At 42.0% G+C, this 14,557-nt stretch overlaps 1 protein-coding gene across 5 annotated transcripts in view; it reads right to left on the bottom strand.

Annotated features, from left to right (window-relative positions):
• Positions 1 to 14,557, bottom strand: part of LOC127002862 (1-phosphatidylinositol 3-phosphate 5-kinase-like) — a 73,843-nt gene that overhangs the window by 18,014 nt on the left and 41,272 nt on the right. For 4 of the 5 annotated variants that reach the window (XM_050869094.1, XM_050869096.1, XM_050869095.1 and 1 more), the window contains 8 exons: positions 14,210 to 14,324; positions 12,622 to 12,768; positions 11,077 to 11,232; positions 10,440 to 10,599; positions 10,028 to 10,166; positions 8,991 to 9,067; positions 4,552 to 4,683; positions 1,751 to 1,870 (listed from right to left, as the gene is read on the bottom strand). In XM_050869094.1, the coding sequence (XP_050725051.1) occupies positions 1,751 to 1,870; positions 4,552 to 4,683; positions 8,991 to 9,067; positions 10,028 to 10,166; positions 10,440 to 10,599; positions 11,077 to 11,232; positions 12,622 to 12,768; positions 14,210 to 14,324 (1,046 nt within the window). The remainder of the gene's footprint in view (positions 1 to 1,750; positions 1,871 to 4,551; positions 4,684 to 8,990; positions 9,068 to 10,027; positions 10,167 to 10,439; positions 10,600 to 11,076; positions 11,233 to 12,621; positions 12,769 to 14,209; positions 14,325 to 14,557) is intronic. The other variant, XM_050869097.1, reaches the window with a different exon arrangement.

Genomic DNA, 14,557 nt, shown 5'->3' with positions numbered 1-14,557 from the left:
TGGCTCATGCTGCCCCCTGGAGCTCACTTTTTTTTCCTCCTTTACTCCTTTGTTATCTCAAAATACGTACCTTGGAAAAAGGAAGAAAACAGGAAGAGAGAACGGGTCGTTTTAAAGCCACAGATGAAGCCCTACGATTGGCTGAGCTCTGAAAACACGCTTGTGATTCACTGGGAGTCCGATGACGTCATCACTGGCGCTCACCCAGTCAGCGACCTTGCTGCCTCAGGGCAGTGTCACATTGGCCGTTTTCTTCTAACCGTTGTGGCTACTGGCAACTTACGTGCGCCCATCCGGGAGCGAGTTGTCGGTAACCTGCTGGTGTCACACTGGGCCAATTTCTTCCTACCGCGTTGGCATCAGCTTGGACAACCGGCAATTCCAACTTTTCCGGGCGAAGGTCGGTTGCCCGTATCCACATCCACAACATAAACAAAGCACTTGCCTTGTATCGATGGCATTGTCTGCTAAAGTAAGGGATGTCTCAGCTTGTGCTGCCATTACCCAAGTTATGGACTTGTTGCATCAGTTAAATGGAAGGAAGAAGCTGTTGTGGGTGTGGCGTGTCTGTGGTTCCTCCGTGCCAGTTCTCATTGTCACCATTGTGCATGAGCGGCCAACCCACCCATCTAGACTCCGACCACATAAACACGTGGATCGAGTAACAACAAAGACACACACACACGCACGCACACCAGACTCATCATGAACCATGGCAGATGTTTCTCAAACAAAAATGGCTTCGCCATTTCCTAGAGTGTGTTAGAACTTATTTGGCGAGTGGTTCATACAAACCAAACATACGATACCTAATGGCAAGAAGAGAGCAGTGTTAAAGACACCTGCTCTTCTCTTGCCAAGAGCTAGGTTTGGTTCATGTGAGCCACTCACCAAATATGTTCTAACACACGCAAAGAAATGGTGAAGTCCTTTCTGTTTGTCAGAAACATCTGGAATGGTTCCTAATGAATCTGGTGTGTGCATGTGCATGTGCATGTGTGTGTGTGTGCGTGTGTGCGTGTGTGTGCGTGTGTGTGCGTGTGTGTGCGTGTGTGTGCGTGTGTGTGTGTGTGTGTGTGTGTGTGTGTGTGTGTGTGTGTGTGTGTGTGTTTGTGCGTGTTTGTTGTTATTCGATCCATATGTATGGGTGGGTTGGCCGCGCACACGCAGTGGTGACAATGAGAACTGGCATGGAGGAACCACAGACACGCCACACCCACAACTGTTTCTTCCTTCCATTTAACTGCAGCAACAAGTCCATAACTTGGGTAATGGCAGCACAAGCCGCGGCAGCCCTTACTTTAGCAGACGACGCCATGTTGATACAGGGCAAGTGCTTTGTTTACGTTGTGGATGTGGATACGGGCAACTGACCTTGGCCGTGTGTGATGCACACCAGGAAAAGTTGGAGTTGCTGGTTGCCCTAAGTGGCGCCAACGCGGTGGGAAGAAAAAAAACCTGTGTGACACCAGCTTACAGATAACCGTGAACTCGCTCCCGGCTGGGCGCACAGGCGTTGCCCATAGCCCCAACGGTTGGACGAAAACGGCCATTGTGACACCGCCTTAAGGCGGTGAAGCCACTGATAGGGCGAGCGTCAGCGATGACGTCATCAGACTCCCAGCGAATCACAAGCATGTTTTCAGAACCATCAGCCAATCGTAAGGCAGCCGCCTTCAACTGCAGCTTCAAAACGACCCGTTTCCTCTTCAATGTTACTTTGAAGCAAAACCAAGAGCCATATACTTGCCTTGGCGTCTGTGCACCACTGAGAATGCATCGGAGAGCTGTTGCGGCAGGCCACCATTACCCTCGTTCTCCATCTGCAGGGCGTCGCTGGACACAGACGACAGGGACTGGGCACTCTGGCCTGTGTGGCAAGGAACAGGTTACTGGAGTCTCAACATTACCCAGAGCTCAGCATCTGGGACAATGATAATACTGCTCATGGAAATACTGTAGTCTCAACTTGAAATAGATCTTATTTTAAAATAAGGGGAATTAAAAAGAATGCCAGGAGTATTTTCTCAGACTTCTCTTCTACAGATACTTAACACATAAAGGGAATATTTACTCCTTGGTTGTTCCTTTTATGCCTTCACATAGCAAGGGCAAAATAGATTTTTTTTCTTGACATTAGCAATATCACTGATTACTTAAGTTAATCCATTAGATTGTTACTACTTGCATATCCAATTTTGTTATATCAATATTAATCATGCTGGCAGTACACAACAAATGATTAACTTCAATCAAAAATAAACTTTTTTTTTAATTGTTTACGATAAAATGCAACATGCTTAGAACTATTTCATGCCACTTCAATAACTGCTGAATTTCTTAGCCCAAACTCTGCATCAAGAACTTAACAATATATACATTAGCACACTATTTTTACAATACCACCCCACACTTCAACAGACCTTCACCACACTGATAAATCAATAAACTTCTCATCTGAAACAAAACACTTCAGCATTGGGCTTCTAGGCAACACTAATCAGTTTAGTGCCAGACTTAATTGTCATTGTCATCCCGACTTGTTCTCTACAGAAATTAAAGAAATTAATAAAACATAACACATACGACACATGCACAGCCGCAGCAGCGGAAAGCTACGACAATACCTTCCATAAAAATGTTTCCATGCACAAACAAATATAAAGATATTTGACATACTCCTCCACAATGTATACAAACAAGCAAGGTACATCCCACTTGCTACCGCAGCCTTTCAGCTCTGAGAAATGTGGGAGCAACACAAACAACTGTTCACACCACTACGCTGCTTGCAGTCCAGGAAACATGCAACAAATTCAGCTGCAAGAACTACATCATGCACACTTACTAGGTGAGTGCATCCACAGAAGACTTAAACACATAGAACACAAGTATAAAATGTGGAATGTAAGTGAAAGTTTCTTTGCAGCTTTTTGTCTCCCTGTCTATCTCATGTACGGGGTGTGGCTGGCTGTGAGGCCATTTGTATGGTACCATTTCTTTTGGCACAGGTTATTTTGCCGAGCGTTTGTATAAAATTATATAAATCCTAAGCATTTAAAATCTATTGGACCTGCATGACTAATAACATACTATAAAGAGATTTAAAATACCCCATGTTAGAGATTTTTTTTTTTCCAAAATTCAAAACCTGTGAATGTGACAAAACATTAGTGAATGTATCATCACCTAAACAGGTTACTGTAAGGTGAAAGACATTATATTAAAAGGACAAGTGACATGAAAAAAAATCCAAGTATGCTCGGTCATGAGGTGATGTGGCACAATGTGAAATATTAAGTTGAAAAAAAGTCAAGGTAAGAGAATGCGCTACACCAAAGTTTCCAACACTGTCCACCACACTTCAGGTGTGAACTAGTTACCTCTATCTGGGGACTGATTAACGTACTCAAAGGAAATGGTTTAGATTATAAAATATATAAAAGTCCAATTACATTATGTCAAATTCTTACTGTAGATATCAGTCAGTATTCCTCCCTCTACTTAAAGGCATGCAAAATCTAGAAACCTTTTTTATAAAATCAACACCTATTCGTTACACCAAAACTTGCACACACTATAGTCGGTTCCACGAGAGCTGGAGGAGATTTCTCTTCAGGACTTGGTATCATTGCATGGGTGATGGTACAGTCTAACTCATTTATTGTAAGATTTCTTGCTATATTTTTAGGCCTGGCTTAGTCATAATGTGTAGTGATTCTACGGAGTCATATCATAAACATTGGCCAAAGGCAAGAACCTTCTCATTTCTTTCATCGTCCTGTCTTTATTCCTGTAATGTTTCTAATATTTGTGGGTAATAAACTAACAAATAGCCATAAGGAAGTGTGATTATAAGAATAACTACATTTATATACCAACAGTGTTGATTTTAAAAGGTAGCAGAGAGCGAGAGATAGTAGGCTGTCATGGCAAACGAAATTGCCGCAGCTTAGATCTAGTAAAATACAGGGGTAAAAAACAGCCAATGAGCGGCGCGGAGACCATCACTCAAGCAATGACGCCAAGTCCGCGAGTCCACCCCTGAAGGAAAATCTCCGTCAGCTCTTGTGGAGCCGACACTATTAAAAACCATGACGAGGGCAATACAGCCGTTCCTCGACACTCAAGCTATGGGAGTAACTTGAAGTTATTGGTGGGCAGCCTGGGAGTTCATGGGACACCTTGTGATTGTGACTTGTGTTACAGTACTATGAGGCACCTTTTGGCACTGGATATTTTACAGCATTTTCATGTACAAGAAATGTTAAGGCAATTTTTTTAAATTTAAGGGAAGACATCAACTCCTCACACAGTATGTAAGTTCACAGAGTCTCTGCCAACTACCACCCAGGAATGTCTGGAACAACTGTAAGATACTGTACTATTAAAGCTAACTAGTATAAAAAGTTCATATAATATGGGTAAATGTAAAACATGTCTCATCATACTACATCAACCAATGTGTTAGGTGTTAGTTCCACTACTCCTCCACCACCGAGCACTAGAAGCCATGTTGTGTGTGATGGGTCAGTAAGTTTACGGCGATACCTGTCTTGGGTCGTGGTGGTCTGTGGGTGCAGGCAGTGAGGGAAGTCAAGGCCTGCAGGATGCGGTCCCTTTCCTCCCTCAGACTCTCAGCAGATGGCGACACATATTCTACACTTAGAGGCTTTTTTGCATCTAGGGAAAAATGTTACAGTGGCCGGCTATAAGACTGACCCTTCACCTCTAGACAGTCAGTGGAAGAATCAGAAAAAGAACAGCACTGAACAGGGTAACAAAAAGGTAGTATTCAGTCTGCTTTAAAACACTATTGATCTTGGGAAGTGTCTCTAAAGCTATGCAATGGCAGGGAAAAAAAAAGTTTGTTCTCAGTAGTGTTCAATGGTCTTAAAAATTACTGATGGAAACTTATCAATGAAAAGTTGCAGTTAACCAAAAACACATTGATAACATTACTACTCCAAGATGCTGTTGTGCACTTATAATAATTACAGTGAGGGTAACTTTGATGATTGATTCTTTTGGGTGTAAATGGCCACCTCAACAATCCAACACAATGACAGCACCCAAACCAAACCTCAAGACTGTCCGCTGTCCCACAAATCACCAAAGACTACAGGAATCTTTATATAGCACCTCACTGTTCAGACTTTGATGAATTCTGAATAAACAAAGATATAGCCAAGAGCTGGATTACTAATAGTCTTGCTTTTGCAGACTAATGTTCTTATGCCCTTAACCCGGTAGCAGCGACAGGCCAAATTTGTGCAATGATATAAACCCCCAAAATAGATGATACATAATCTGATCACAAATGCTTCAATATATATTATGAAATGGTTTGTGCAAGGGGTAATTTTTTTCTCATTTTTCTCGCTTGGAGGGACCATTAAGAAACATGATCCCTGCTGCTACCAGGTTAAGCAAAACACCACTATGGAAGAAATCTGTCGTCAGTGGCAGTTTGTGGTAACCCAACACACTTGGGAGGTCTCTTGGATCAAGTACCATTGTAGCCATTGTGGTGAAATGTGGAAATGAACACTATCATCAAACTGGGTTCCAATATGACAACAGAATTTACAAAGAATACAAGGCGATGTGCTTTGAAACACTACTGAAAATATTGGCATTTCCAGCAAAAGGAAAGCCAAAGAAGCCATTCCATTAGCAGCAATCAGTGCTCAGCTCGTGTGTACGTGCAACAGACTCATGACAAAAAGAGTGAAAATGTGGACACTGAACAAGCATTCAAACAAGTTCATCAGCAACTTGTCTACACTCATGCCACATTCTCCTTGACCATACAGAATATGAAATGCATTTCCTGCTTCTTGCTTAATATTGATGAGCAATCAAATCCAAAGTTGATATTGGTTCCTACATGCTTTGAATTTAGATAAAATTAAGTCAATTTGGATGACAGTCATTCATAAAGGGAAAATATATTAAATGTCAACTACTGCTTGCTATTATGAATTCACAAGTTCATTCAAAATCAAACTGATCCATTGCTGCCTAATAATCACATGGCACCATGGGATGATACACTTCACAGCTTTGGAACATATTACAGGGGTCCTGAAGCATGGCTGTGCTGTGCAAGTGTTCTGTCCATCAGGAAAGAACTTGGCAAAAGGCCACGGCCTCTGCACCTTTCAAGCACACCTCGTGAGGTGAAGCAACAGGGAGGCGCTGCATTAAACACAAAGTGAGAAACACACAAGTGTTGACATTGCTCTTCAGTATTTCCTCCTTCTCATGTAAAATATCCTCAGCATAAAATGATGCTCCTGCAGTGCATAAATGGAGTGATCAAATACTAGATCAGGCAGCAAGGGATCAAAGAATTAATTATTACAATGATAGCAACTACCTTATTGTTTAATGACATCACTGATTAATTCAATCATTCATTAAAATCATTAAAATCAAATTAAAATTAATTAGAATCTCCTTGGATGCAGCTACTGATGGTATTCATTATGCCGGAGGAAGCAAGCATTGAAGGTAAAGCAAAAAGATTAACGCAAAGACACATTCAAGTTAGCAACGATCTTGAAGGCTTGTGCGCCCATGTCTGTTTCATATGCCTGGGTGTGTGGGGCATAATATTCTCTCCTGTGTGTATGTGGGTCATATATTAAAATTAAAACTTAAGAATTGTTCTTGAATTATGAATAATTAATTTAACTCCATAAGTATATTTCAATTTGATCTACTTAGGTTTGTGATTTCATTATAAGCATTAATCCAATATCCTTAATCATGTCAAATTATAGACTAGTTTACTGAAATCTAAAATGTTCAATGTTTGTACTAATTGAAATTTCCTTACTTTTGAGCTTGAAACATCTAATTCAACATCCTTGATTGGTACCTTTTATATACATTCTAGATTCACCAGCAATGAATCCAAAACAGAAAAAATTACTTGTCAGTCTATCCAAGTGTGCACCAGGCCATTCACTCCGCTCCACACAAAACCTGGAATCAAACGGCCACCTCTCCCAAGATAAACTAGATTATTCCCAACACCAAACCAGTCTCCATTGGGAAGAGGTTGACTTTTACACGAATTACTACTTTCCTATATGGTTAAAAAGATATATTCCTCAACGGGACATGGAGCCTTGAGGTGGTCAACTCTTGCATGGATAGTTTTCTTAGGGGGTTAGTTTAAAAAAAGTCTTGGGAGAGGCAGTTGACCTTAACACATGGATGCCACTTCAAGGGGTAAAATTAATCCCTCAATCAGCCCCATCACAGAATTCTACAAGTTATATGATCTGTCTTGGGGGGGAGTAAACCTTAACATGGATACGGATTCTGTAATGGTCAAACTGATTCCTCACTACCACATCAAAGCCTTCGAGGTTATATAATTTTGTCTATGGGAGGGGGACACAAAACACAGGCACTACATCTTTAGAGGTTGAATAAATTCCTCATCTACATCATAGCATTAAAAAGTTGTCTTGGCGTTAAAATGATCTTATTACCAAATCAAAGCCATCTGGAGGGTATATAATTTTTCTGGGGGAGGAGGATGACCCTAAACATTAATACTGCTTCTATTGGGGTTCGATTCATTCATCTCTGCAACATCAAAACCTCAAGGTTATATAATTTCTTAAGAGGGATGTATCATGGCCATGAATGGGTTGACTGTCACACTAGATGAATGAGTAAAGACCTAAGTCACTAAAATCAGGTCTAATATAGTCTCCTCAGGCTCATAGCTGGGCGTTACCGCGATTATTTATCACTGATAATAAAATCGGGTTATCGGCCATCCGCTACTTATTTAAATATATATCAGTATCTTCGTTACTTTTGTAACCAAACTAGCGATAATCGCTACTTTTTTCCGCCTCAGAAAAAAAAACGTTGTCTCCTCCCCACTGCACATGTGTGGCCCAGGCGCCCGGTGTTGTTTGAAAAACCTTCTGGGTATGAAAATATCTTCGGTGAAAAGATTTCATACCTAGATAATCAACATTAAAACAATAGGTTCTTTTTTTTTGTTACTCAAAAATCAATATATCAAACAGAAAAATCATTCAACTTTGCCCCAAAAATGATTATTCACTGCATCAAATTTGATATTCCATATTCGTTTGTGAGCATGCCATGGTTTTGAAGACACCCGGTGTTGTGTTATTTGGTGTCCCATCGTGCTGGCGCTTTTGTTTACAAACACTGGTCTCTCATGAACTGCGCATGTTCAGACCAGTAAGTGAAACCCTGTACAGTCCCACAAAGCTTTTTAACACATTAAGAGTTGCTGGAAGGCTGAATCAGACAAACAGTACCACCATCCTCGCTGTTTCTAGAACGACACTCTGTACATATAAATACAACTCGTACAGAGTGTCGTCCTAGAAACAGCGGGGATGGTGGTATTGCTACTGTATGTATGTCAGATTCAGCTTTCCAGCAACTCCTAATTACAGTTAAAATGCTTTGCGAGACTGTACAGGTCTACGCTTGCTGGTTTGAACATGCACAGTTCACGAGAGACCAGTGTTTGTAAACAAAAGCGCCAGCTTTTGACGGTGGGGACGCCAAATAACACAACACCGGTTCAGGAGTTTCTAGTATTACCGTCCATAGGTACGTGTCAACGTGTGGTTTTCAGGTTTTGTAAGTTTTCTAAAATACAGATCATGAAAATTTGAATTCATCTGTATTTTTATTTGAAATATCAATATGGTATCGTTTTCGCCTATCAGACTTATCACTAGCTAGTATCGGAATTGTGGATTTATATCGGCTATCAGTTATCGCCTATATTTGTGTCTCCAGTTAATGAATATTGGTTGTCACTGATAAGGTTTTCCATTACCAGTTATCGGGAATAAGGTTTTCTGTTATCGTGCCCAGCTATGCTCAGGCCATGATGCAGTATGTCCTAAATGCTATAGTAAGACTCTCTGGTAATAAGTTTTGAGGTGCCCTGTTTGTGGTGTGCAGGGCCTTACCGTTGGACTGGGGGCTGGAGGAGGTTTCTGCCACTTGCTCGTCTTCAGCCACTTCCCCACCGACATAAACAGGAGGACTGGAAAACAGAGATATTAAAGTTTAGTTATCTGCATTCATAAATAAGTGGGTTGAAGCTATATTCCTAACACCAAAAATGTTTCTCTGGGAAGAGGTTGACTGTTACATGAATACTACCATATATTCCATCAAAGGGACATAAAGCCATGTGGAGACCAACTCTTGCACTGATAATATGAAATGTTGTTATAACTGTATTCATGTACAAGTGTGTTGAATGACATGTTTAACCCTTTCAATATGGTGACGCAGACGTTGGCATCACAGTATGGAAAGGGTTAAGAGGAAATGTTGGAGGATTAATAGTCTTCTGAACCTCTTAATCCTCTTATAATCCTCTAAATCCTCTTCCATTTCCTCTTAGGAGGTTTAGAAGAAGATTAAGAGGAAATGGAAGAGGATTAAGAGGCTTAGAAGAGGATTAACCTTTTCCATACAGTGATACCAACGGTGACGCCGACGTCGGTGTCACTGTACTGAAAGGGTTAACAACGACTAAAATTTAACAAGACCAAAATTAAGACCCAAAATTGAGGGATGTACTGCTTTCATAAACAAGTTGAAGGACAAAATATTGACAGAAGGACCAAACTTTGACACTAAAATGAAGTTAAATCTGCTGTCATAATAAGTGTGGTGGAGTCAACACAAAAATTGTAGGGGTGTCTCTTACAAATGGATGAGATGAGAAGAACTACAATTAATCAACACTAAAATTGAAGGAAACACCTGCTTTGAGTTGGGTAAGTAAGTGAGGCAGAGTGGACAAATATTCATCAACATAAAATCTGAAGGCAGTATCCGCATTCACAAGGAAGTGGGCCGAATGGAAGGAAGATGAAAAAGACACTAAAATGTAAAATAAAGAGTAAACTGTAGACATGGATGAAAAACTTTGCCTCTACCGCACTTGGTCCCAACGTAACCCTGTATAGGGAGAGGGAGACAGACAAGGTACCTTTTCTGTGCTTCCTGCCCAGGCGCTTCACTGAGGGAGGACACATTCAGAGATTCAGTGGAAAGTCCAGTCATGGCTGCAGATGAAGCCACAGAGCCTGAGTCAACGCTCTGCTTGTGGGAGACTGCACTGTGCATCTCTGGAATAGTGCAATGTAGTGGTTTTATAAATACTCTAAAGCGTGTGTTTGCTTAACCTAAGTCCTATAAAGAATAAAACACAAGCAACAATAATGAGAGGAGACCAGCTGGAAGACATGAGAAGGATGAACATCAAGGAGGAGAGCATACGATCGTCAAGAGTAGGAGAAACTTTTAGCCCATCCAACCCCACAAGGGAAAATAAGAACATTTAACAATAGAAGCAATAATAAATCTAAGCCCCATTGGTCAAGATACAGAGCAACACTAACCTCCACTCGGGGTGGTGGTGTGGGCGGACACAGCAGACGAGGTTGACATAGATGTGCTTGTGGACTGGCGTGGCAGCATTCCTCCTCCACCGACAGAGGCAAGAGTCTTCGCCTTCTCCAATTTCTCTTCTTTCTTGCGGAGTTGTACCAAATCTTGCACCTGAAACAGAATTACCATAAAACACACAGCACAATGCAACAGTCATAGTCAAGTAACATTCCACAGACCAAATGCATGACTCTACCCTCTCTGCAGCCTTTCAGCACAAGACTATTCAGGCTCACACCCTTGCAGTCAAACTTCCAATAGCAAAAGTTAATCATTATTTCCTGTCATTTCACTCAAGGTGAAGATTGGAATTGCCTAGTCTTCATTTCCCTCTTCCTAGAACACTTTCAAGAATTGAGAATCGAGAAATTTATAACCAAAACCGATTCCAGCATTCTCCTCAGTTTACTTTTTACCAGGGCAAAGTGTTGGGGGCATTTTTTAAGTATTTTGTTTTGCCACTAGTCTGCCACTAGTCTGCCACTAGTCTGCCATTCAAAAAAACTCATTACCAATCCCATGATATTTGAGTGATAGATCTCTTATGATGCCTGAGAACACAACACATCAAAACAAAACAACACCCACCTTGGTGTTCCACTCATTCACCACCTGGGCGATGAGCTTCTTGAGTAGCGTGATCTGGTCCGTGATGGCCAGCATGGTGGAGGTCAGCTCCGCCGTGGTGCTGGGCGTGGGCGGGTGAAGTCTCCTTGCTTCCAGGGTGGGAGAGGTGAGCTGAAGCTGGGGAGGGCAAGATAAACACTCAGACCTCACATCACACTTCATGTTGCACCAGAAGAACAGTAAAGGAAAAAGAAAAACAACTATGGTGGAGAAAATGTCTGCAAAAACCACAGTTCCCTAAAAGGAAAAGTGGTGGAGGATTCTAAGATTATGAAGAAACTGTCATGAACTCTCATCTCACTAACCATGGCTAAATAGTCAAACCTCATATAAGCAGAGCTGGGCGCGTTACTGGATATCGGGTAGTCCGGTACCGCTCCTCCGCACCTCGAAACACATATAGTCCGTACCTGTACTTCCGCGCCTAAAATTTTTTCACTTGTTCCGGTACCGCACCTCTGCACATCCGGTACCGTACCCAAAACTATTAAAGCGCGCCTGAAAAATCTAGTCCGTACCTTAAAAAAAGAAATACAAGGCAATACTGCAGCACCTTGGGTTCTTGCTATCCGTGCATGTGGTGTTGTCATTGATGACGCACTTCCTTTAAGACGGACGACAAACGGTATATTTTGAACCGGCAGAATCTGAATGAGTGACGTCACTCAAGTGGCGGGAAAACATGCCCTGCAGCACAGACCGCGTAAACGACCGGAAGTATTACTGCAGAGCGCGGACTGTTTGTCGTTTTCATTTTTTTTATCCTTGAAAACCTCAGGTGCGGAGGTACGGACTTAAAATACTGCCGTTCCGCACCTGTTACTTCCGCACTTTTGAAAAACTTTCCGCACTTCGGACCTCCGCACCTCGTTTAAAGGTCCGCAGGTCCGGAGGAGCGGAGGTGCGGACAGAGGTACGGAAGTGCCCAGCTCTGCATATAAGGCTTGGTAATGATGGAAGTACAGCTAACTATGCGAGAGAGTTAAAGAAGTGCAGACAAGAGTTATAAGTGACCTGCAGCTGAACATTGAAAAAAATTGGACAGACCATGGATTAACCTGTGACCTTGAGATGATTCAACAAAAAAATTTTGTTTGTATATAAGAGAAAATTGCACAAACCTAATAGCATAAGGGGATACAGAAGTAGGCTAGCACTCCTAATAATTTTATTATGTATCTGACCTTAATCAATTAACTGCTAGAGAATGTGAAATGATGCATAAGAGGTCTTCCCACATTATTAGATCTAGAAGACAAGAAGGGTGGAAAAGACGACTAGAGTTCCATGTACAAAAGTAAATAAAGTTCCTCTGTCTTCTATATTAAAGGAAATTTGGGAAACTTTAAAAACAAGAGCATCAAGGCACCTGATGAACTAAATTTGATCAGTCTTCTCAGGCATCTTCCATTTAACGTGTAGTATATTCTAGGCATTTTAAAGACATGTTCAGCTCCTTACCCCCTCAACAGAAAATTACCAGTAGCATATTAGAGTTGAATTTACCTGAATGCTTTCGATGCTCTCTCTGAATTTGCTGCGCTGGCTGTTCTGGTGCTCACTGATCTCCACGATGAGAGGTTCCCAGCGGCTGCCACACTCCGACAGCAGCGTCGTCACTTTCTCCAGAATGGTCGAGAATACAGAGTAACCCTGCAGGAAAATTACCTTGTTGACAAAAGCAAATCTTAGGAATAAATGCTTAAAAACACAAACTTTAATAAATTCTAAAATTCAAATGTTCGCAAAAATAAATGCTTAAAAAGTCTTGACAGTAATATATGCAGAAAATATGAACCCTGGCAATAACAAATGCTTGAAAAATGCAAATGTTGGCAAGAATAACTGCTAATAAATAATAAATAGCTCTTTAAATTGAAACCTCAGTGTGCAACCAATACAATATGAAGTTTGAGTTAGCTTTCCAGGCTTTGCAACATTAAAGGGAAGGAACAGCTGTAATTACTGCCATAGTCATAAGATCACTAGGTGCTTCTTAGCTTTCCCCCACATGTTGAGATTTTCCCACACACTTATCAGGCAAAAGTGCTTAGTTTGCTGTAATGAACAATTTGAGTCAACCTGTTGTGGTCCAGCGGTTAGCCTGACAAGCTACACATCCACGGGCCCAGGTTCTAATCCCGGGTAGCAACTTCCAATACCAGGACTTGTGGTTTCACTTTCCAGACAGGTACTACTCCCTATTAATCCAGGATAGAAAGGGTAGAGTGTAGCGAATGGCTCCCAACTTCACCTTCCTCCCCTATTAGTCTGGGAAATAGATGGTGGGGTGTAGAGAATGGCCCCCAACTCTACCTTCCTCCCCTATTAGTCTGGGAAATAGATGGTGGGGTGTAGTGAATGGCCCCCAACTCTACCTTCCTCCCCTATTAGTCTGGGAAATAGATGGTGGGGTGTAGTGAATGGCCCCCAACTCTACCTTCCTCCCCTATTAGTCTGGGAAATAGATGGTGGAGTGTAGCACATGGCCCCCAACTCTACCTTCCTCCCCTATTAGTCTGGGAAATAGATGGTGGAGTGTAGCAAATGGCCCCCAACTCTACCTTCCTCCCCTATTAGTCTGGGAAATAGATGGTGGAGTGTAGAGAATGACCCCCAACTCTACCTTCCTCCCCTATTAGTCTGGGAAATAGATGGTGGAGTGTAGAGAATGGCCCTCAACTTTACCTTCCTTCCCTATTAGTCTGGGAAATAGATGGTGGAGTGTAGAGAATGGCCCTCAACTTTACCTTCCTCCCCTATTAGTCTGGGAAATAGATGGTGGAGTGTAGAGAATGGCCCCCAACTCTACCTTCCTCCCCTATTAGTCTGGGAAATAGATGGTGGAGTGTAGCAAATGGCCCCCAACTCTACCTTCCTCCCCTATTAGTCTGGGAAATAGATGGTGGAGTGTAGAGAATGGCCCCCAACTTTACCTTCCTCCCCTATTAGTCTGGGAAATAGATGGTAGAGTGTGCAGTGTATGCCCCCAACTTAACTTGACCTTAACTCCCGCTATTGGTTTCGAAAATTGAGACGAGTGTGTAACGCATTCCCCCTTTACCTCGCCTTCTCTTCAACAAACTCCACCCACCTGCACGGCCACCCCTTTGATGAGCTCCACGATGGACGTCTGGCTGATGGGCGGACTGGACAGCTTCATTTGCGACGGGGGGAGGACAACTTCGCGCAGTGTTACGGGATTGTACCTAGAAGCAGGAGTAGTCAGTCGATTATTATACATGAATTTCCACTTTCTCTTTTAAGGATACTCGAAGCAGATTTTAATACATTAATTTCCACTTTTCTTCAAACTTAACACTACATGAAACCAAAACTCATCTCACAACATATCACTCAAACATTACTCAAACTTAGTCACCACAAAAAGTCCAGGGTCGGGCAAAAATACTTGGCAAGCTGTACATACACGCAGATCAGA

The sequence above is a fragment of the Eriocheir sinensis genome, chromosome 24, assembly GCF_024679095.1.
Source record: "Eriocheir sinensis breed Jianghai 21 chromosome 24, ASM2467909v1, whole genome shotgun sequence".
NCBI classification, from domain to species: domain Eukaryota; kingdom Metazoa; phylum Arthropoda; class Malacostraca; order Decapoda; family Varunidae; genus Eriocheir; species Eriocheir sinensis.
The sequence above is the reverse complement of the archived record's forward strand: the minus strand, read 5'-3'. Positions and strand labels throughout refer to the sequence as shown.